Below are 23,868 nucleotides of genomic sequence, written 5' to 3'. Positions count from 1 at the left end.
AGAATGTTTATAAGCACCATATTCTCTGAACAGTACGCTACTGGCTCAGTGGCTTTAGCATGCTTCTTTTTCTTAATAGAACAATTGTGTATTCAATTTCAATAAAATATTTGACTAGATCATATATGTGTCTACGGTAGATGATTTAGTGTATAGAGTATAATTTATACATGAAAGATTAAATATCGATACATACGTATAAAGTTAATGTTCACAATCTAAGATGAAATTAGACAAAGTCGTAGTATGATTGTAATACAAGCTTAAATATAACTTGGTAAACTACTCGTGCTTTGCACGGGATTGAACTATTTTATTAAGCTTACATATGATCATTCGGTAATATTCGTATTTTCGATACATACACTATATATATTTTCAAGAACATAATTAACTAAATTCAAATGGAGAACCTTCGGCTCCTTTCTTTTGAACCTCCATCATTATCTTTTTTTATAGTATGTCGTATCATGTATACGTTAAAATGACACTAAAATTGTTAGTATCATAGATGTTTTTCCTCATTATCTTAGATAGTCTTACTATTGCTTAGGTTTCATATCACCGGCCCCAACTTATTTGGAATTGAATCATAGTTGTTGTTATGGTTATAGTATGCAGTTACAAAGAACTAATGCAATTATCAACCACGCAGTAGGTGACATCTGATGGAACTATTAACAACTGAATATTCTAAACCAAAATTTTGACACATAACATATTAAAATCTTACAACATAATTTTGTGAGCACTTGAACTTACAAATATCCACAAATAATATAAAACGACCTTACTTTCCTAGCAATCAAGAAGAAAAAGGTATGTTGCTCAACATATATTTCAAAGATAGTTTGTCAAGCCATATCCAAGTTTACAGTTCACAAATTAAATTGAAAGAAGCTAAAAGAAAGATTATTACTTCATTGTAAAAAAAAAACAAAAAACTTAATCAAAAGAAAGAGTTATCACTACAGCAAAAATGATCTTTAATTAACGGTAATTAATAGCTTAATTGTCGCTAAATATGAATTTTCAGAGAAAATTGATACTCTCTATAAATGTCCCTAAAGTCTATAGCAACATTGAATCAAATGACAATTAATTAATGTCGGTAAAGGTTCTAGCACTCTTCGTTAATGTGCATATTTATTGACGATAAAAATTATTTTTGTTTCAGTGTAGTTTGGACATTTGTTAGTTTCAAGAAAACTTGATCTCTTATTATGCCCAAAAAGAAGAGACGAAGAAATATGGCAAATTAGTTAACTTGCGATAAAGTAGTGGATTAATTGTCTCTATACAAATATTCTAGGAAGAGTGCAATGGCATACAAAATGTTTGTACATAAGAAAAAACAATCAAAATAATATACTAACTATGGCAGTCAAGAGAGCGATCTGTTTGGTTCTTTTAACAAATTTCATCATTGGTTCCGTATTAGTATCACATATTTGTTGTTGTGTGCTATCAAATATAGCACAACCCACAAGTAATTTTCCCAAAAAGTATATGAAGAAACCTGTAGAAATGGACAAAAGCGAATATAAATTTTCAATCGACCTCACAAGAAATTTTAACAGAGTTAAAAAAAGTCACCAAATAGCAAAAAGAATTGCAATATACATGAATCACTATGACTTACCGTAAAAGATTAAGCTTTATGAAATAGGAGGAAGAAAACTTTGAAGAATGAAACACACTTCATAAGAAGCTTGAATAATGTATTTGAATTCGACTCCTCAATAGCGAAAACAATCTACAATAATAGTGACAGAAATAAATGTTTTGTTTATTAAAGAACCAAATGTAATGAATTCAACTATTTCAGCAGCGTTATGAATTTTGGATTGAGAGGTGCAAGAATAGTAATGTCGCATTGCAACTAAAATCATTTTCTTTGTTTATATGAAGAAACTTGTAGAAAGGGACAAAGAGAAGATCAATTTTTTATCATCCTTGCTGAATTTTGGCAGGAAATCCCTCTATTTTATACAACAGAGGGTAGTGTGAACAATGCTTATTGTGCCTTATCGGAAAGGTCACAACTCTTTGGAAAAGTTGCAACCTTCGGAAAGGTCAGAACCTTTCAAAAAAGCCACAATTTTCATAAAAGTCACAACTTTTCGTAAAAGTCACAACTCTTCGTAAAAATCACAACTTTTCATGAAAGGGGAAGGCTAGTTTTGGGAAAGAAATAAATTTAAAAGGAAATTCTAGCTTGTGATGGCGTCACGTAGGCGGACCTGGGGTTCTCTTTTATATAATATATGATATATGATATGATTTATCTTGATTATGAGAATGATATAATTCTGACTTCTTATGCTAATATATTTTGGGTGTATCGAAAGAATCAAGTAGAGATAATTATTTATGTTCAAAATATTTATAGAGAAGCTTCTCTAAATCATCAAATGCACTTATATTCTTAATCTGGATATAATTCTTATGCTTAATTCAATTTGTTTATTATCTTGACTTATCAGAGGGTGAGACTAGAATCCTTGTCTCGGCCTTGGAATTGATGATATTCCATTATCGCGCTTATGAGTTTTCATATGAAAATCTTACAAGTAAATTTTGTATCAATCACATAGTATAAGTATAAGATTAAATTGTCAGAAATTTAATTTAATTGATTGGTATTTGTAAACTTAAGATGGAAATTAAGCAAAGAACCTAAAGGTGCAATACAAAAATATACGCCTGAAGGCCGACGAACTTCCGTCACCGTTCATAGCTTCCGGAACCCTAGCATACTCTGTTCGGACTTTGCTATAATCATATGGTAGAGGTTGAGGTTTCTTCACCAGATCTCAACGACGAAGCCTCTTCTCCTCACCACAGAATAACAATGGTTTCAATTCTCAATTTCCTTTGATTTTTTCATCTTTCTTTTTGCCTTATATTACATTACCTCATTTTGTTGATTTACAGTCGATTTTCGATTCCTTTGTTTTTTCCCAAGTGCAGCATCCACTTATTATTCATCAAAGCTTTGGTTCTCTTTCAGTTTCTCGCTTCGCCCTTCTCTCTGTGTGTTTTTTGTGTTAAATATCTGTTCAATGCAGTAGAAATTTACTAGAATTAATGAAGAAGCTATTATTCATTGCAGCATCCGTCTAAAAAAGAATGCCACTTTTCTATAATTTAAAATAGCTTAACTTTAAAATTTCTCTTTTATCTCTAATGATGAAATGATGTCAAAGGCTTGTGCCAAGTCAAATGGTGCATACATAAATTGGGACGAAGTGAGTAGGCAACTGCTAAACTGTTTGGACGAGGAAAAACAGAATTGCTTAAAAATGTTACTGCACCAATGGTGCATACATAAATTGGGACGAAGTGAGTAGGCAACTGCTAAACTGTTACACTAGGTACTTAAGAACCTAGTGTAATCCTTAAAGTGGGGTCTGGCGAGGGTAAGGTGTGCGCAACCTAACACCTATCTTTATGGGGTAGCGAGGTTGTTTCGATCAACCGTCGGCAACTCTCCTTTATCCGGGCTTGGGATTGGCAATGTGAGCGAGCTCACACAGGCGGAGTTGTAGTGAACAGAGCACATGATATTTATGTCACATTTAAAAGATGATGTAGGAAAATGGAATAATCCAATCTATGTACTGTATACTTAGCCATTGGTGCCTGAAAGTATGATAGTACATGTTTTCTGTCGTGGAGTTATTGACTTGTCAAAGTACTAGTGGGCTTCTGAAGAGACTGAGGATATCTACCATGTAAAAATGATAACTTTGTCTTTAAAGTAAGGACACTAAATTCTCAAAAAGAAAAAAAAATAAAATTTCTCAAAAAGTAAGGACACTATATACCAAAGTGCAAGTATCAGCTATGCTTAGCAGTTTTGTATTGGACTATCAGCATATTTCACTCCATTACATGGTTTAATAGCATATCATTCACAAAACAAATCCACAGTTTATTAAGGAAATTGGCAGCATGAAGAAACTGACATTGGGGAATGGCTGAATCTTCACGAATTAGCAGTATGAAGAAGCCTATTAGGAGTGTATGCATAATACTGCAGCCGGCCTGCAGACATGTTTTCAGCTGATGCTGTAGTTGGGAGCATCATAACATAGATTGGTCACATTTTCTAAATGTGGTAAAATGTTCATTTGATGTACATTCAAAAGAGTTCATATTTTTCGGATTCTATGTGCTTTGGTATCATCTTCGTGATTTGACTCATTCGTAACATTGTTGGCCTTATGGAGTTTTAGCATACATGTTTTCATGTTCTTTTTTTTTAAAGGTGGATGGGTATTATAGGTAACTGAATTTATCCATTCTTTAATTTAAGGCGCCTAGTGAAGGAGAAGTTGCAATGGGAAAGAGGAAGGATCAATGTATTAGTGAACCTGAAGGGAGTGGAAAAAAGAAGAAAAGCAAGTAGCCACTCCTCGTCCTACTTGCTCTTGGGTGAACTTCAGATGACATGTTTATTTGAGTAAATACCTTATCTTTGTAACTTGTTTATCTAATTTCTACTGCTCTTGGACTACCATGTTCTGCTTACACTGAGAATAACATTTTCAGCCGCGACTTTATTAAAGAGCATAGTACACCAGTTAGTTACACTCGTCCTACTTGCTCTTGCGTGCACTTCCTGAATCTTCAGGGTGAAAGCTGTAAGAATCTATTTTTATGTATGAGAGATGCCTTAGTGTACACCAGTTAGTTACACTCAAGCATGTTAGTAAGAGCACATCACTTTTCAGGCCACAAAGGCAGCATCAGATGCATTGGAAGCTGATGGGTCCTGGGGAGAAGGTACAGTACGCTACTCGTGCCCGTGATGTGTGGGATAAGTACCTTAGCAGGTTCAACTTTATTGACTTTCAGTTAACGCTTCCACTTCTCTATATGTGAATTTGTCATCTGCTTCAGGTATGTTCTCTGTAACATCTGTTGATAAGATTGCCATGCTTAAGATCATGAAATGCATTAAGTTTATGTGATAGCATGAACACCTGTGCTTAAAGCTTATGTTTACATGTATTCCGTTAGTTAATTCTGATCCATTGATGACATTCGTTCCTTTGTCATTAACTCTGATCATGTCCGTGATATTCTTAGGTGGTTTTGGAGTTGTTTGGTGTGACTCTGATATGATGCTAAAAGCTCTAAAAACACGTTACCAATCAATCTATTTATACATTGCACCAAAAAAAGAAGTCATAATAAAATCCTAACTTGTTCATCAAATTATAAATAGAAAGCTTAAACATATATATAACAAAAGATAAAAAAAAAAAAAATTGAAACTTTTTCTTAATGATGAAATAAAGTAAAACTCAAAATTTATCGGAAGACAACTTGCGAAATTTTCATATTTAAACCTTAAGATAGAGAGTACTTCCTCTTCAAATTTAATCTTACCTAACATAAATTTAAATGAGTCAAATTAGTAAATTAAATAATTATAAAAATAATATTTGACCAATCTAATAAAGTGGAAACTCACTCTTAGGTGAACACTAACTATGAATGCAATTTGAAGCATATTTTAAATTATTTAATGGATATATATGGGACTAAACCTAACAAAAGTACACCCACTTGGTTCACAAAGAAACTTTATTCTATTTTCTCGCTTTATTTTCTTTCCAGTGTCTTTCCTATTCAAAGCCATCATTTCTATCAACCTTCCTACACTATTTTAAAAGTCAAATTTAGAAATATTTTTTTTTTTAAAAAAAAAAAACAAGAAGATATGGCAGTAACATAGAAATCACTTGGTTTGTACTATATATTTAGTTGTTAAGTTTGACTCATACTGGGTTTTGACCAATTAATATTGACCAATATAAATAAAATCCATTTCTTTTAGATAAATTTAAAGTTTGATATAACTTATAATAAAATTGATTATACATAATACTTCTTCCATTCACTTTTACTTGTCACTTATTTCTAAAATAAAATATTCTTTTTTATTTTTACTTAACATCAATTAATGGCTATAGCACTATTTTTTTTAATAGATATGTCAAGTCAAATAATGACAAGTAAGAATGAACGGAGGGAGGACGTACTATTAATCTTCAACAACCACCATTTTAGTTTTTTCCTAGCAACCCCCTCTCACATATTTTGTTTACCAACCATCATTTGTTCCTCTCTATTTATACTCACCACATGATATCCCATCTTACCACAACCAAAACAAAAAAAATTCTAAGTTCACAACATATTTATATATATATACAAATAAACTCTAACCATTTTCTCTTCACTAAAATTTATTCATTACAAATCTAACCATTTTCTTGATCCAATGGCACCATCAATTGCACAAAATGAACATATTAATGGAGAAGTAGAAGAAGTGGCTATGGATTTGTGCAAGAAATCAAATTATGATCCATTGAATTGGGAAATGGCTGCTGATTCTTTAAGAGGGAGTCATTTGGATGAAGTGAAAAAGATGGTGGATGAATTTAGAAAGCCAATTGTGAAACTTGGGGGTGAAACTTTGACTGTTGCACAAGTTGCATCCATTGCAAATGTTGATAAAAAAATTAATGGTGGGGTCAAAGTAGAACTTTCTGAAAGTGCAAGGGCTGGTGTGAAAGCTAGTAGTGATTGGGTGATGGATAGTATGAGTAAAGGTACAGATAGTTATGGTGTTACTACTGGATTTGGTGCAACATCTCATAGAAGAACAAAAAATGGTGGTGCTCTTCAAAAAGAACTTATTAGGTAAACAAACTACTTTTTTCGTTATATACACTGACAACATAAAGAATTTTATATTTTTTGTTATATTTAGCTTATCGACTACTTTGAGTGCTCCATCTCGGGCCATAGACATCAAATGCTCCATTAGAAAAGTTATTTTGTTTTATTTATGATGACACACATTTTTATGTTTCTTGTTTTCTAGCTATAGCATTCTGAACCATTGTAGATTATAAATTTAGCTAAGTAACAAATTTGATTAATTGCATTATCTAAACTTAAAAACAATATATAGTTGGTACTCCAATGACAGCTGCAAGATTTTCAGTAAACGAGTTCGTTATTTATTATTGGGATATGCCATCGAACTTTGAGAAAAAGGCTCATCTATGTCATCCGTTTAAAGTTTAACTCATTTATGCTATTTCCGTTTAAGAAAAGCCTCATCCATGCCATTATTTGTTAACTAAAAAAAAATTCGATGCCATATTTGAGCCAAATAAAATTTTACTTTGTATGTATAGAGTGATATTATGCGTAGATGTTTCGGATGAATTCAGTTAAAAATGTGATCTTGATGAATATGATATTTTTGCAGGTTCTTGAATGCTGGAGTTTTTGGCAATGGAACAGAAACATCTCACACATTGCCACATTCAGCAACAAGGGCAGCTATGCTTGTTAGGATCAACACTTTGCTTCAAGGCTACTCTGGCATTAGATTTGAAATCTTGGAAGCAATTACTAAGTTGATCAACAGCAACATCACCCCGTGTTTGCCCCTCCGTGGTACGATCACTGCCTCGGGTGATCTTGTACCTTTGTCCTACATTGCTGGTTTGCTCACTGGCAGGCCTAACTCCAAGGCTGTTGGACCCAACGGTGAGAAACTTAATGCTGAGGAAGCTTTCCGTGTGGCTGGTGTTACTGGTGGATTTTTCGAGTTGCAGCCTAAGGAAGGACTTGCACTTGTGAATGGCACAGCAGTTGGTTCTGCTATGGCATCAATAGTCCTGTTTGAATCCAACATTCTTGCTGTTATGTCTGAAGTTTTATCAGCGATTTTTGCTGAAGTGATGAACGGAAAGCCCGAATTCACTGACTATTTGACACACAAATTGAAGCATCACCCTGGTCAGATTGAAGCTGCTGCTATTATGGAACACATTTTGGATGGAAGCTCTTATGTGAAGGCAGCTCAGAAGCTCCATGAAATGGATCCTCTTCAAAAACCAAAGCAAGATCGTTATGCTCTCCGAACATCTCCACAATGGCTTGGCCCTCAAATTGAAGTCATCCGTGCTGCAACTAAGATGATCGAGAGGGAGATTAACTCAGTGAACGACAATCCATTGATCGACGTGTCAAGAAACAAGGCCTTACATGGTGGCAACTTCCAAGGCACCCCTATTGGTGTCTCCATGGATAATACACGATTAGCCCTTGCATCAATTGGTAAATTGATGTTTGCCCAATTCTCAGAGCTTGTCAACGACTATTACAACAACGGGTTGCCATCTAATCTGACAGCAGGAAGGAATCCAAGCTTGGACTATGGTTTCAAGGGCGCTGAAATCGCGATGGCTTCTTACTGTTCGGAACTTCAATTCTTGGCAAATCCAGTGACTAACCATGTCCAAAGTGCTGAGCAACACAACCAAGATGTGAATTCCTTGGGCTTAATCTCAGCCAGGAAAACAGCCGAGGCTGTTGATATCTTGAAGCTAATGTCATCAACCTATCTCGTGGCGCTTTGCCAAGCTATAGACTTACGGCATTTGGAGGAGAACTTGAAGAGTGCTGTCAAGAACACAGTTAGCCAAGTAGCTAAGAGAACTTTGACAATGGGTGCTAATGGTGAACTTCATCCTGCAAGATTCTGCGAGAAGGAATTGCTTCGAGTCGTGGACAGGGAATACTTGTTTGCCTATGCAGATGACCCCTGCAGCTCCAACTACCCTTTGATGCAGAAGCTGAGACAAGTCCTTGTTGATCAAGCAATGAAGAATGGTGAAAGTGAGAAGCATTTCAACAGCTCAATCTTCCAAAAGATTGGAGCTTTCGAGGACGAATTAATCGCTGTGTTGCCTAAAGAAGTTGAGAGTGTAAGAGCTGTTGTTGAAAGTGGCAACCCTTCAATTCCTAACAGGATCACAGAATGCAGATCATATCCATTGTACAGATTGGTGAGACAAGAACTTGGAACAGAATTGTTGACAGGTGAAAAAGTTCGATCACCCGGTGAGGAGATTGACAAGGTGTTTACAGCAATGTGTAATGGACAGATTATTGATCCATTGTTGGAGTGTCTCAAGAGCTGGAATGGTGCTCCTCTTCCAATCTGCTAAATGTGTTATTTTTTCAAATTCTTTTTTTTACCTTTTAGTGAATTACTAGAATCATAATAATTTTTTCAATTTTATTTTTCTTTTCGACTGTATGTAATATTGGCTCAAAGAAGCTGTTGGAAGATTTCCAAATTTTATGTTCAATCAATTTCTATAACATCACAGATCATATCTTCATATTTCTTAGTACTTCATAACATTCCTAGTTTCTCCACATGGCATTTCAGGACTTGTTCAAATATATATTTGGATATATTTATATGTATGTGTAATAAATATATGTGAATGTAACTTTACAATTTTTCAGGAAGTAGAAGAAATAGAATAGAAGACCCCGTGCCGTCTGGTAGGTTTCATAATTCAGGTGATACATACATCGACAGACAACTTGTGGAATGAGCAAGCATTGTCACAAACTTAATCAGAAGTAGTAGTACATCTTATTGATTTTGCTAAATTGGCAATTATCACTGATAACTAAGATTGGAGCAGGGCCGGGGGATTCGGCCCTGTTAACAAGGTATGTAACAACGGATTGCAACTTATTTACAGAAAAATATAATGGTGTTTTTGATACAACATCGACGGATATCAACAAGTGATAGCTGTCAAAAGATTATCTAGTAACGTTCTCTTAGATGATGATATGAAGGCCATCAGAAGTAGTAGTATTGTTCTCTTAGATGATGATATTTTATCTAGTAATTTAAGATCCGAAGATCTCAGATTTCAGCTTAGCCAGAACCTTTCAAGTGACTCAAGAGGGAGAATTGTCGGAACATAGTAAAAATTTCCTCTATTTCTGCATTCAGACCGTAAAAAAGTTACTCAAATACTGACTTATATATATGTTGCAGTTGTTATATGTCACCTGAATACGCGATGGGAGGACTATTCTCTGAGAAATCTGATGTCTACAGCTTTGGTGTTTTGCTCCTAGAGATTGTCAGAGATGAAAAAATGCAGTTGAGCGCTTTTACTATGAAACGTAAACACACAAAGAAGTCAAAGAGGGTTCAACATTTGTCATTAGGTAGGAGAGAGGAAAAAACAAGAATGTTTATAAGCACCATATTCTCTGAACAGTACGCTACTGCTCAGTGGCTTTAGCATGCTTCTTTTTCTTAATAGAACAATTGTGTATTCAATTTCAATAAAATATTTGACTAGATCATATATGTGTCTACGGTAGATGATTTAGTGTATAGAGTATAATTTATACATGAAAGATTAAATATCGATACATACGTATAAAGTTAATGTTCACAATCTAAGATGAAAATTAGACAAAGTCGTAGTATGATTGTAATACAAGCTTAAATATAACTTGGTAAACTACTCGTGCTTTGCACGGGATTGAACTATTTTATTAAGCTTACATATGATCATTCGGTAATATTCGTATTTTCGATACATACACTATATATATTTTCAAGAACATAATTAACTAAATTCAAATGGAGAACCTTCGGCTCCTTTCTTTTGAACCTCCATCATTATCTTTTTTATTATAGTATGTCGTATCATGTATACGTTAAAAATGACACTAAAATTGTTAGTATCATAGATGTTTTTCCTCATTATCTTAGAATAGTCATTACTATTGCTTAGGTTTCATATCACCGGCCCCAACTTATTTGGAATTGAATCATAGTTGTTGTTATGGTTATAGTATGCAGTTACAAAGAACTAATGCAATTATCAACCACGCAGTAGGTGACATCTGAATGGAACTATTAACAACTGAATATTCTAAACCAAAATTTTGACACATAACATATTAAAATCTTACAACATAATTTTGTGAGCACTTGAACTTACAAATATCCACAAATAATAATAAAAACGACCTTACTTTCCTAGCAATCAAGAAGAAAAAGGTATGTTGCTCAACATATATTTCAAAAGATAGTTTGTCAAGCCATATCCAAGTTTACAGTTCACAAATTAAATTGAAAGAAGCTAAAAGAAAGAGTTATTACTTCATTGTAAAAAAAAAACAAAAAACTTAATCAAAAGAAAGCGTTATCACTACAGCAAAAATGATCTTTAATTAACGGTAATTAATAGCTTAATTGTCGCTAAATATGAATTTTCAGAGAAAATTGATACTCTCTATAATGTCCCTAAAGTCTATAGCAACATTGAATCTAATGACAATTAATTAATGTCGGTAAAGGTTCTAGCACTCTTCGTTAATGTGCATATTTATTGACGATAAAAATTATTTTTGTTTTAGTGTAGTTTGGACATTTGTTAGTTTCAAGAAAACTTGATCTCTTATTATGCCCAAAAAGAAGAGACGAAGAAATATGGCAAATTAGTTAACTTGCGACAAAAGTAGTGGATTAATTGTCTCTATACAAATATTCTAGGAAGAGTGCAATGGCATACAAAATGTTTGTACATAAGAAAAAACAATCAAAATAATATACTAACTATGGCAGTCAAGAGAGCGATCTGTTTGGTTCTTTTAACAAATTTCATCATTGGTTCCGTATTAGTATCACATATTTGTTGTTTTGTGCTATCAAATATAGCACAACCCACAAGTAATTTTCCCAAAAAGTATATGAAGAAACCTGTAGAAATGGACAAAAGCGAATATAAATTTTCAATCGACCTCACAAGAAATTTTAACAGAGTTAAAAAAAAGTCACCAAAATAGCAAAAAGAAATTGCAATATTCATTCATATATATATATATATATTATAGAAAAACGACAAGAATTAGAACATAGGCAAAATAGACTTAACAATAATATATTCGCAGGAATTTGTCGCAAATCTATAGTAGCACAAAGAAAAACTATTTTATATCTAGAAATACAAATAAATAACATAGAATATAAACTACAACATAATTTATAAATGAATAAAGAAGAATACGCAATAGACTGTTGTTGCCGTATAAAATTTTACATAGAATAAATTTCCCTTAGTAACTCTCTTATATGTAATAAATGCTTTATGTAGTATATTTCTTTTTATTTTTATAATACCTATCCGTACAACCAAATTGAGGTGCTGTCTTATTTTTGCAACATGCCAAGTTTTTTACTAATATTTTTTCCATTTTTATTTCTTCTTTATGTTTTTCACATAGTTCCATAAACTATCGTTGTAAGAATTTTATTCTAGCTCCTAAGGGATTTTATGAATGGAATGTATTACCATTTGGATATAAAAACGCACCAGGTAGATATCAACACTTTATGGACAATTACTTTAAACAAATATATATATTACTATATATAATAAGTGGGAATATCTACTACTTAGCACATGACAAGTGTTGGATGATATGTGCTTAGATAGTGTTGTACATTCTTCTTTTATGGTTGTACCTTTAAAATTTATATTATTGGACAATTTAACACCATTAATTACCTACCTCATTTGGGCCCATTTACTATCTATATGTTTTCAATTTTCAATATATGTTGTCTATCTTATTCTTTTTTTCAACCTTTTATTTTAAACTTTTTGAAATTTAATTACCTATTTGCTACTCTCTCTATACACTTTTAATTGTTATGATTTCCTTTTTAGAGTCAAACTATAAGAATTTTAAGTAATATTTTACAATGTGTTTTTTCATCATATTCATATGCAAAAAATTACAATTTATAGTACTTTTTGTATAGATTTTGCATATTTAAATTTTTTGTTTAAAATATCAAATTAATACAATCTAATTTAACTTTGAAAATTACTATATTACTACTATTAATAAGAGTGAATGTGAGGAGCTTCCCGTTTATGGGAATTGACAAAAAAATCCTCAAATGTTACTTTTGTAATTTCACATGAAAAATGTAATTCAATTGGTTAGTTAAAGGAGTAGTGCAACTGCATTTCATTTTTTGTATCTGTTGGACTAATTTGTCCCCTTAAAACTACAAATAATTCGCACAACTTTCTGAAAACATGGGCCCCACTTATTACTACTTAGTTGTATTGCTTTGGTGACTGATATCAACTATTCTCTCTCCAATAATATTTCTCCAGTATTGACTTTATACATTTTTTAAGAAATTATAAATAAAAGAGTAATAGTACTATATCATTCTTTAAAAATAATAAATATAATGTATTAAAAAATATAATTGAAAAATGACTATAATTAATGATAAGGGGTAAACTATCTATTGATTTCATAAAGTGGACTAGTATTGTAGGACATTCCAAAATTGTATAATAGACAATAATTATTGGACGGATGGAGTAGGATTAAGTCTTTCTTTCAGTACTTTTCTCACATTAATTAATTTCTCTCAGCATTCAATTAGTGAATCTTTAGTAGAATTAATTAGAATACTTTTTACTTAATAATACGCACAATAAGCAATAAGAGGAAGCTTTCGTTAGTCTGTTCTTTTAAGGGTATGTTGCTAAATCATCAACACTGAAAGGTAGCTCTACTGATAATTGTGAAGAAAACATATTAATGAATTAACAATCAAAAAGAGGTAATTAAACCCTAAAATATTATAAAGACATCTATAAAATTTGGTTGAAGCTCAAAATCTATTAGTGCCATATAAATTAGGATAGAGGAAATAACATTTATTATTTGAAATAACATGAAATGTACTACAAATCACACAATAATTAGCAACTTCAAAATTTAAAGGACATACAAAAAATTTGATCAACTCTCAAAATTCTACTAATGTCACATAGTTTGGGATAGAAAAAGCAACATATACGTAAAATGTACTATAACTCATAATAATTAAATAACTTCAAAATCTAAAGGACATATACAAAATTTGCTTGACTTTCGAAATTCTATCAATGACACATAAATTGGGACAAAGAGAATATTGAAAATTACATATAAAGTATTATTAACCACAATAATCAACAACTTAAAATTTAAAGAACATACAAAACAATTGTTTGACCGTTAAAATTTTATTAATGTCACATAAATTAAAATAAAAAATAAAAATATATGTTGGGCCCGTGCTAGCACAGGCTACTGTAACTAGTATATATATATGAATGAAAAGTAGAAAGCTCTAAAATGAAAAATTGAATTACCATTTTATCTCTATACTAAATTAAAATATTAACAATATAAAGAATTTAATATTCCTTTAAAACCCAAACATAATGAATTTGAGTAAATTAATCAAATATAGTCCAGGTTCATTTAACTAATAGTTCATTTCTTTTTAATCGGCAACGTTTTAGGCTTTTATCATTCTTTTTGAAGTATAATGCATTTAAGTGTGGAAATTTAATCTTTGTTTAAAAAAGAAAAAAAACACCACATAATAACTTTGGTCTTTTTTACTACTCCAAACATCTTATAATAAAGTGAATCTCTTTTACTTCTCCTAACATTTTATAATAAATTGAGTCTTTTCTATTATTCCTAACATCTCATTATACATAAACCTTCTCTACTATTTTATTAGGTTAAAATATTCATAATTTCTTGAGTCTTCTTCTCCACCATCTTTAGTTTAGGGTACTTATCATCCCTTATCCCCACCCCCATCTTTTTCTTTGTTAACTTTCTTAATATTCATATGTTAGAATCGAAACAAGGTTCTATGACTTCTAAAGGCATTTGAATTTCATTATATGCATCAATTTAGTTTTTATTTTTCATGCATAATAGTTAAGTTCACAAGATAATTTTTTTTATTACACTATATATTTATCTTTAGATTAAAGTATTATATATGTCACTAAAGTAGCATCAAATTTGTAAAAAATTCTAATCTTAATTTATGAGTTTGTTATTTCATTTTTATTGTATTGCTTTGATTTTTGTTTTATAACATACAGAAAGTCTAATAATATACGTGGCATTTCAAATTTATCAATGGAAATAATTGTTTAAGTACTTTGGGATAAATGTGCAATACATGTTTCAAGAGACTAGTATATCTATATATACCGGAGGCTAAGCAAGGAATTTTGTAAAATGTGTTCAAAATTTTAGTATATATCTCTAGTAACTGTGTTTTTTACTAATAAAAATCCTACAAGTCGATTTTGTATCAATCACATGAAGTAAGTTAAGCGTAAGTATATAAAATTAAATCGCTCAATGAATTAAATTGTTAGAAATTTAATTTAATTGATTTGTATTTGTAATCTTAACATGAGGAGTTCAAAAAGATTTAATAAAAGATTTCAAATTAAACCGAGGAGTATAATTATAATTTTTTTATGAAATAATCTGTAATTTATTATGATACAATTAATTCATTGATTTCGCAAATTAATACAACAATGGAAAGCCTCACTAATTAAATTTACTATCCCTATAGTTGTATAATCACATAGTAGGGGTTGAAGGAGGAGGAAAAAAAAAGAATGATTGATGATACTGCAGTGTTTTAAAAACGAGGGTGTGAGGCGGGGAGTTTTACTTAGTATAGGGCGAGGCGTAAGCCTCGAAATATAAGGCGTAAGCCTTGTGTGTCATGCCCCGAGCCTACACCCCGGACGTGACCGACACTCGAGAACCATTGATGGTTCCCAAGCGAACTCAGCGGAAGACTTACTCATAAATATAAGAACTCAAAAGTAACTCAACTCATAACAAAACGCTTTTACTCAAGTCTCAAGATGATTAACTTAGAACATTTAAAATATTCAAACTGGCCACAAGGGGTAACTCAAGTCTTAAATATTAACAAAATGAAAATGGAAAAGACTCATCAACTACTACTGTCTACAGTGGCGGATCCAAGATTTAGAGTCCGTGGGTGCCAAATAGACTTATCGATTAAATTAATTTTATATTTGATTAAATTATTTATCTTTTCGATATATATCATAAATCAATCAATAAAATGTAAATAATAAGATATTACACTTTTATTGAGTATTTAATCAAATAAAAGAAAAGTCAAAGGAGTAATAATGTAATTAATTTAATTTAAGTCAATAACAATTATAAAAAAATAAAAAATAAAAATTGTGCCAGTGCTTGGAGCCTTTTTTTTTCTTAAAAAACGTCTGCATCAAATTTCTCAAAAAAATAGGTACAAATGGGATTCGAACCCGCAACATCAGCCTTCTAAAGTTGCCCTCATACCATGGCACCACAAGACAATTTTGTTCTGTGGGTGGCACGCTTTATATTTATATAAATATTATATATATATACCTATGTATATATAGAGTTTCGTCGAAGTTCGGGGGTGGCGTGGCACTCCCAAACCTCTGCATAGATCCGCCACTGACTGTCTATGAAGCCTCTAATACTATGAGGGATGTCGGGACAAGACCACAATCATCCTAACAAAACTGAAATAATAGAAATAAATGAGGGATCCTCCGGAAGCAAGGAGGCTCACCAAACAACTCCTGCAAGTGGTATCAACGAAGCGCTTGTTGATAACCATGATCTCATGTATCTGCATCATTAAACGATGCAGGATAAATGACATCAGTATATTGAATATATGAGCATGTAAGGGACGAACACTATACATAACATAAGAGCTTGAACTTGGAAAGAAGGAAACATACTCACCTCAACTCTACTCAACTCATGGATACTCAACTCAATACAATATAAAAACAACAATAAAGATGCAGTTTATATAAATCATTTAAAACAATAGATAACAACTCAATGTATTTGAAATACAATAATAACACTTGTTTGGGAGATTCTCTAACTGACAACCATCACTATGAACTATGTGATGATACAACGTCTCCCCCACGCCGTCAGAACTGTCATATACCTTGCCAGAGTATAAGACATCCTCAACTAAGTGGATCCACCAAGCTATGCTTAAAAAGTGATAAGGAATCATCTAAAAAGTATGACCCTTTCTACCCACGTTGGCTACATGCATGGTTTATGAGGACTTCGAGTTGTTAGAACTCGTCCCCATATCGGTGCTTAATACTACTCCCAATAATATAACTCAGCTTGTCACGCCCCGAGCCTATACCCTGGGCGTGGTTGGCACTCGAGAACTATTGCTGGCCCCAAGCGAACCTTTGGCCTGGCTTACATACTCAACGGAAGACTTAAACATAAGAAAATATAACTCATGCATAACTTAAGAAATAATAGTTTAGCCAAAATGGCAACTCAGTCTTTAAACAACATCTAAATGATAATGTAAAGACAATTGAACTACTAACTATCTATAAAGCCTCTAAAACAACTGAGATGGATGTTGGGACAAACCCCACAACATCCTAATGAACTAAACTAGAAAGTGAATAAAAGAGGCCTCCGGAATGCAATGAGGCTCACCAACAGACTCTGAATACTCAAGCTGGATCAACGAGGCGCTGGATGCTGATCCTGATTACCTGCGTCTGCATCATAAGACGATGCAGGCCAACTGGCATCAGTACATTGAATGTATGAGTATGCGAGTTGGAATGCTAAAACAACATAGGCTTGAAAGGGAATCTGAAAGAAACACTTACCTTGGCTCTTCTCAACTCATGAATACTTAACTGAACTCATTTCAATATAAAGCAGTTTAAAACAAGTGCAATATAAAGAAAAGTTGTTTAAAAACATGATGTCAACTCTGTGTATATACAAGGATACAACATAACTCTGAAATGTATGTAAAAATACAATAAACTGATGTATATAAAAATACAATAACTTCTATGGGAGTTTCTCTAACATACAACCATCACTATGAGCCTAAGTGATGATACAACATTTTACCTCACGTTGCCAAGGACCGTCTTATACCTTGCCATCGGTATAGAACCTGAACTACTAAGTGGATCCACTAGTCTATGCTAAAAAGCACTAAGAAATAATCTAAAACGTATGATCCTTTTTCTGCCCATGATGGCTACATGGTTTATGGGGGCTTGAGTTAATATGAACTCGCGTCCCTATATCGGTGCTCAATACTACTCCCAAAATATACTTAGCTCATATATTTTTAAAACAACTTCTTCTCTGGTTTGAGATAATTGCTCAAACTTAGCTTAAAAAGCTATCTTGGAATCAATGTTCCCTTTTGCTGTTCAAAACTCTTTTGGAAATCTTTGTTTCCTCTCATCTTAAATGTGAAAACATTTACTCTTGGAAATACTTAGTTCTCATATATCATTTTAAAGAAAATGAACTTTGCTCTTACTCTTTACTCAACTTCAAAACTTGAGTTTTAAAACAAAGTAAAAAAGCATATGCAAAAGACTTCTTGAAAAAACTCTGAGAACTTCCTAGACTTGACTCTTGACTTTTCTTGAATTTGAATTTATGGATTCAAGGTTATGATTCATGTTTATGGATGATTTCTAGGTGTTTAGAAGTCATTTAGAGTAGTTAGAATCATTGGAAAGTAGTTAGGACACTTTAGAATAACTTAAATAGGCTAAACGACGAAAAATTGGTGAAAAACGCCGATCCAGGCGTGTCCCCAATTTACTGGGGCTCATTTTGGGCACGCCGCCCCAGCCTCCTAGCGCTATGGGGGCGCGTCGCGCGACCTGTTCCTCAGGCAAAATTCAGACGAATTTTTGATCGCGTTTTTTGGCCCTAAATCATTTTAATCCGATTCTTTTTCTCAAATTCACTTTAGATTCATGTACCCAAATCATATACAAAAAATCTCACCCAAACAACTCAAGGAAACAATACTTTAACATCGAGAAACTCCTTAATCCCAATTCATATTCAAGAATGAAATCAATTCAAGAACAACTTTAAGAACACCCAATTGTCAATCATTTTAGGACGAAAATACGCTAATTAAACATGCTTGGCGCATGGGTGAACTAACCCAATGCTATGTGATCTCACAGACCTTGTAGGGATCACCCCCGACGAAGTCCACAAGCTAAACTCGACGATCTTAACGATTTTGTTGCTTCTCCTTCTCTTTTCTCCTCTTCTCTAAAACCCTAACTCTTTTCCAAAGCGTAAAACTGACCAAGTTCAGTTTAGACCCTTAATTAATTCACTAAAACGAATTAAAATAAAAGGGTAAGGAAAAAACCAAACTACCCTTCAAAAATCCGGATTTGGACTTTCCTTAAACCAACAGCCCAACTTCCAAAGATCATAACTCACTCATACGAACTTGGAATCGCACAAACTTGACGGCGTTGGAAAGCTCATTCCAAGAGTTTTCCAACAATATCTGGAAATACACCTAACTCATTATGATCTAGGAGTTATGGTCGTTTGAAGTTGACCAAAAACTCACTTTAACTTACTTAAAATTTTCCAAATTTCCTTATACTTTCCAAAAATGACTATTTCCAGATTTTAAACTTTTTCTAGTTCTTTCTAGTTGCGAGGTGTTACACAGCTCATATGTTTAAAAATATTTACTCATCCTCAAACTTTGAGATTATTACTCAAAATGTTTCTCTTAAAAGAGATAGTACTCAAAACTCCTCGTGAACTCATTTAGAAATCGATGTTTCCTCTCATTTTAAATGTAAAAATATTTACTCTTGGGAATACTTAATTCCCATGTATTCATTTTGAAAAATGAAACTCAACTCTCATCATCATCATGCTCAAGTACTCAAGTCTTAAAACAAGTTTTAAAAGTTGCAAAAGACTTCTCAAAATGACTCGAAAGACTCTCTCAAACTCGACTCTTAACTCTATCTTGAATTTGAATTATGATTTATGATATGAAGGATCTCGTGATGATTAAATGGGGTTTAGATAGTTGATAATAAGAAATACGTGAAGACACTGATCAGAAGCAAAGGCGCGACGCGGAGATGAATCAACTTATTTGGTTGCGAAATAATTTTTGAAACAGTGGAGTCCGCGTTCTCTCCGCGACACGGAGAGGGAGGACATTTTTTGGGGACTGGATTTTAAAGCATGTCCGCGACGCAGACCTGGGCGCTTATTTTTGCCCGATCTTTTCTTCCTCTCCCAACCTCAATTCAACTCATACACATTGAAACTCTAAGGTCAAAATTCTTGAATTCTTATAACCCAGAACAATCTCAGCGAAAACCCACACAAAAACTACAATCATTCGCAACTCTCACCTCAAGAACTCAACAAGAACTTCATTATCAAGAACGAAGCACAAAACCTCAAGAACTCAAAACATTCAACCTCAAGAACGAAATTATGGATAAAAATCACTTGATTGGCGTGCCGGTGAACGAACCCAACATTATGAGAACTTACATACCTTAATTTGGCGAAATAAATCCCCGATTCGTAAGAAATCTTGGCGAATGCTTGAACTCCTCCTTGTTTCCTCCTCTTGAACTCCTCTCAAAATCCTAAGCGTGATTTTGAATTATGAAAACTGATCTAAGTCAATTTAGACCCCTAAAATATTTCCAATTTTTTTTAAAGCTGATGGGGTAAGGAAAAGACCTAAATACCCCTCATTAATTCGGGTAAATTTTCTTAACTGGACATGATGACTTCAAACGGGAATATCTCCCTCACCCAAACTCCAAATTTAGCAAACTCGATGGCGTTGGAAAGAGGATTCAAAGACCTTTCATTTGATATCTTATGTGCCACATAACTCATCATGTACTGAAAGTTATGGTTGTTTGAAGTTTACTCAAAACTCACAACTTAAGCTTAACTCGCATAAATCTCAAATTAGCCCTTTCCAAATTAGTTCTTTCTAATTTTAGCTCTTTCTAAGGCCGAGGTGTTATATTGTGGATCTTTAAATTTTTAATTTACAATATAGTATGATAAAATAATAACATAAAATTATAAAAATACATATAGTTTGAAATAACTACAAATATGATAAGGAAACTCATAGAAATAAAACTTCTAACATGATTATACAAGTATAAATAATCTAAAATCTTAACTTTCTGATAATAAAAGAATCATCATTTCTAAAAATATTTTATTATCATACTATACAAGTTACCCCCCCCCCCCCGCACACCCCAAAAAGAGAAAATAATCAATAAAACCTGCTAGTATTATAATGAAAACATATGAATAAAAATAAAATTACCTCCAAATAGATAAATAAAATATGATAATTTTGAGACATACACAAAAACATGAAGACCAATGATAAGTGAAAAAAGTAAAATTTCGTAGACTCACAGTGTTACGAAATATTAAATATGTGATACTACAACTTGTTATTTGGATTACTCACAATCTTCTTATTTATATAGATTTAAATAGTATTAAGTATCATTTATTTATTCAAGAATTATGAGGGTCAACAATGTTAGCTAAAGAATTTATTACATAATTTGTGTAAGATCTATTAGGCGAGCCCCGAATGTTGGGTGTTGGACGTGCTTAGGGCGTACAATCGGGTGCTTAGGATGTAAATCTTACAGAACTAATCCTCACATTTGAGCCTCAGAGCGTTTTGCTAGAACTCTGCCTCAAAACGAGTCAACAGAGTCTTTTAAAACACTGGATGATAGAGATAATGACAGAAAGAGAGAAAGGAAGAATAAGAAACATCTAAAAAACTTTAAACTAGAGGAAAATGTCAAACTTTCTTCAGAACTACCGAGAAAAAAAATCATTTTTCCCTCCTCCAATTAAAAAATTTAATCATTAATTGCGGAACATATGACATCACTGTAGACTAAGTTTTTGCTATTGTAACATTAGATTTTTTTAAAATTTATTTTCGTAACAAAAGGGCATATTTAACCATAACTATTAATGAAAGATAAAATTATTTTACAACACATAGTGCAGGAGCAAATTTGACCAATTGCCCTAAATTTTTTGTGTTGGGCTGTATACTTTTGAAAATTTTCCAAAAGAAATGTGGTATGACTTTTGGGTAATGTGTGTGGCAACAAAGGAAACAACCAACATAGGTTATGGTGTCATTGTGAGATTACTTCACCCATAATAAGATGTCTCGGATTCGGCATAATTAAGTCCTGTAGTTAGGGTTGTTTATGGTTATGACTAAAAGATCAAATCGAACCACAATCCGAACCAAACCAATTAAAAAAATCAATATTTGATGTGATTTAGTTAGGTTTGATTTTAAATTTTGAAAATCAATATTATTTGGTTTGATTTTAGTTTTACTAAAAGAAACCCACAAAAACAACCAAATCGAACCGAGAATTTTATATATATATATATATATATATATATAAATTTTATAATTATTTATATATTATTCATAAATAAAATATAAATATTTTGTTAAATATTACTCACTCGGTCCCAATTTATGTGACTTACTTTCCTTTTTAGTCAGTCCCAAAAAGAATGACACATTTCTATATTAAGTAACAATTTAACTATAAAATGTCTATTTTACCGTTAATGAAATGATTTACAGCCACGCAAATTTCTATCATTCATTTTGGACCACAAGTTTTAAAAATCTTCATTTCTTTCTTAAACTCCGTGCCGAGTCAAACTACCTCACATATAATGGGACGGAGGAAGTAATTAACTTACGGGTCGTTTGGTGTGAGGGATAGAACTAAATAGCGATGAGATAAGAAAATAGTGATGGGATAAAGTTTTTGTATCTTGTTTGGTTGTCATGTTTGGGATAACTTATCCCACTATTTATATCATAGTGATGGGATATGTTATCCCATATACGTGGTGGGATAAGTTATTCTAGGATAGCTAGCCCCAAGATAATTAATCCTGGGATAACTTGTGCCCAACCAAACGACCCCTAAGTCTTAACTTTACCGTTATCTCAAGCCCGACTATTAAAAATCTAAGACCAAGTTGATCAAAGTCCAGTACTTTAATCTTTACATACCCTACGTAGCATTAAATAGTTCACACTTTCACTTAATTAAATCACTTTGTTCGTGTAATAATAACTAAATAATGCTTAATTGAATCCACAATAACTTTCTTGTGGATTGTTCATGTATTAGGTGTCTGTGTTTATCGAGATACATATACTCTCAACAAATTTAATTTATTACTTTCAAATCGAAAAAATAAAAAAATCCGAACCAAACCAACAACAACCAAATTAGCGGGGTTTTTTTCGTTTGATTTGATTTGATTTTAGAAAATTAAAAATTGACTAATTAGATTTGTAGTTAATTTTAACCAATAACTAACGCAAATCAAACTATGAACACCCCTCCCTGCAGCCTGCGGGGCGCAATTCTAATTTAGTTAGGGGCTCCGGACACCTACGGATTGGAAGACAAAAATAAAATAAAAAAATAACAAGAACAAAGGAAACGGGCTAAACCGGTGCCCGATTGTACTCTTCCTATTACCGATGAAAAAAATCAAATTAACCAAAGAACCTAAAGGTACAACCCTAATCAGCACAGAAAAAATAATTCTGAACGCCTGAATTTCCCTGGAGGCCGACGAACTCGTCCCCGTCTCGTCATCGATCAACCTCCATCACCGTTCATAGCTGCCGGAACCCTAGTATAATCGACATGGTCGAGGTTGAGGCTTCTCCACCTGATCTCAACGACAAAGCCTCATCTCCTCACCACACAATGACAATGGTTTCAATCCTCAATTCCCTTCGATTTTTCATCTTTCTTTGTGCCTTATATCGTACCTCATTTTGTTGTTTTACAGTCAATTTTCGATTTCTTTGTTTTTGCTGAAGTGAAGCATCCACTTATTATTCATCAAAACTTTCATGATCATTTGGTTCTCTTTCAGTTTCTCGCTTCCTCCTTCTGCGTGTGTGTGTGTTTTTGTGTTAAATAGCTGTCCAGCTTTAGAATGCAGTAGCAATTTACTAGAATTAGAGAAGAAGCTTTCCTTTTTAGTCTATGTAAATAAGACTGTTAGCTTTCTATAATTAGAAATAACTTAGCTTTAAAATTTCGCTTTTATTTATAGTCACACGGATGTACAAGGCTTGTTTTAGACTAAAAAATTCAGAAGTCATTTCTT

General features: G+C 32.7%; 2 protein-coding genes across 2 annotated transcripts in view; both read left to right on the top strand.

Annotated features, from left to right (window-relative positions):
* Positions 1-23,868, top strand: part of LOC125810374 (uncharacterized) — a 100,738-nt gene that overhangs the window by 71,878 nt on the left and 4,992 nt on the right. The window contains exon 2 of the mRNA XM_049489872.1: positions 23,318-23,468. Within this exon, the coding sequence (XP_049345829.1) occupies positions 23,397-23,468 (72 nt within the window). The 5' untranslated portion in view covers positions 23,318-23,396. The remainder of the gene's footprint in view (positions 1-23,317; positions 23,469-23,868) is intronic.
* On the top strand, positions 6,174-9,229 carry LOC125810369 (phenylalanine ammonia-lyase-like). The gene is made up of 2 exons (XM_049489868.1): positions 6,174-6,723; positions 7,301-9,229. Exons 1-2 carry the CDS (start codon positions 6,299-6,301, stop codon positions 9,048-9,050), a joined length of 2,175 nt encoding a protein of 724 aa, XP_049345825.1. The 5' UTR covers positions 6,174-6,298; the 3' UTR covers positions 9,051-9,229.

This window comes from Solanum verrucosum, unplaced genomic scaffold, assembly GCF_900185275.1.
Source record: "Solanum verrucosum unplaced genomic scaffold, falcon-dt-bn FXZP01000038.1, whole genome shotgun sequence".
NCBI classification, from domain to species: Eukaryota; Viridiplantae; Streptophyta; class Magnoliopsida; order Solanales; family Solanaceae; genus Solanum; species Solanum verrucosum.
This window is presented reverse-complemented; position numbering and strand designations above follow the sequence as displayed.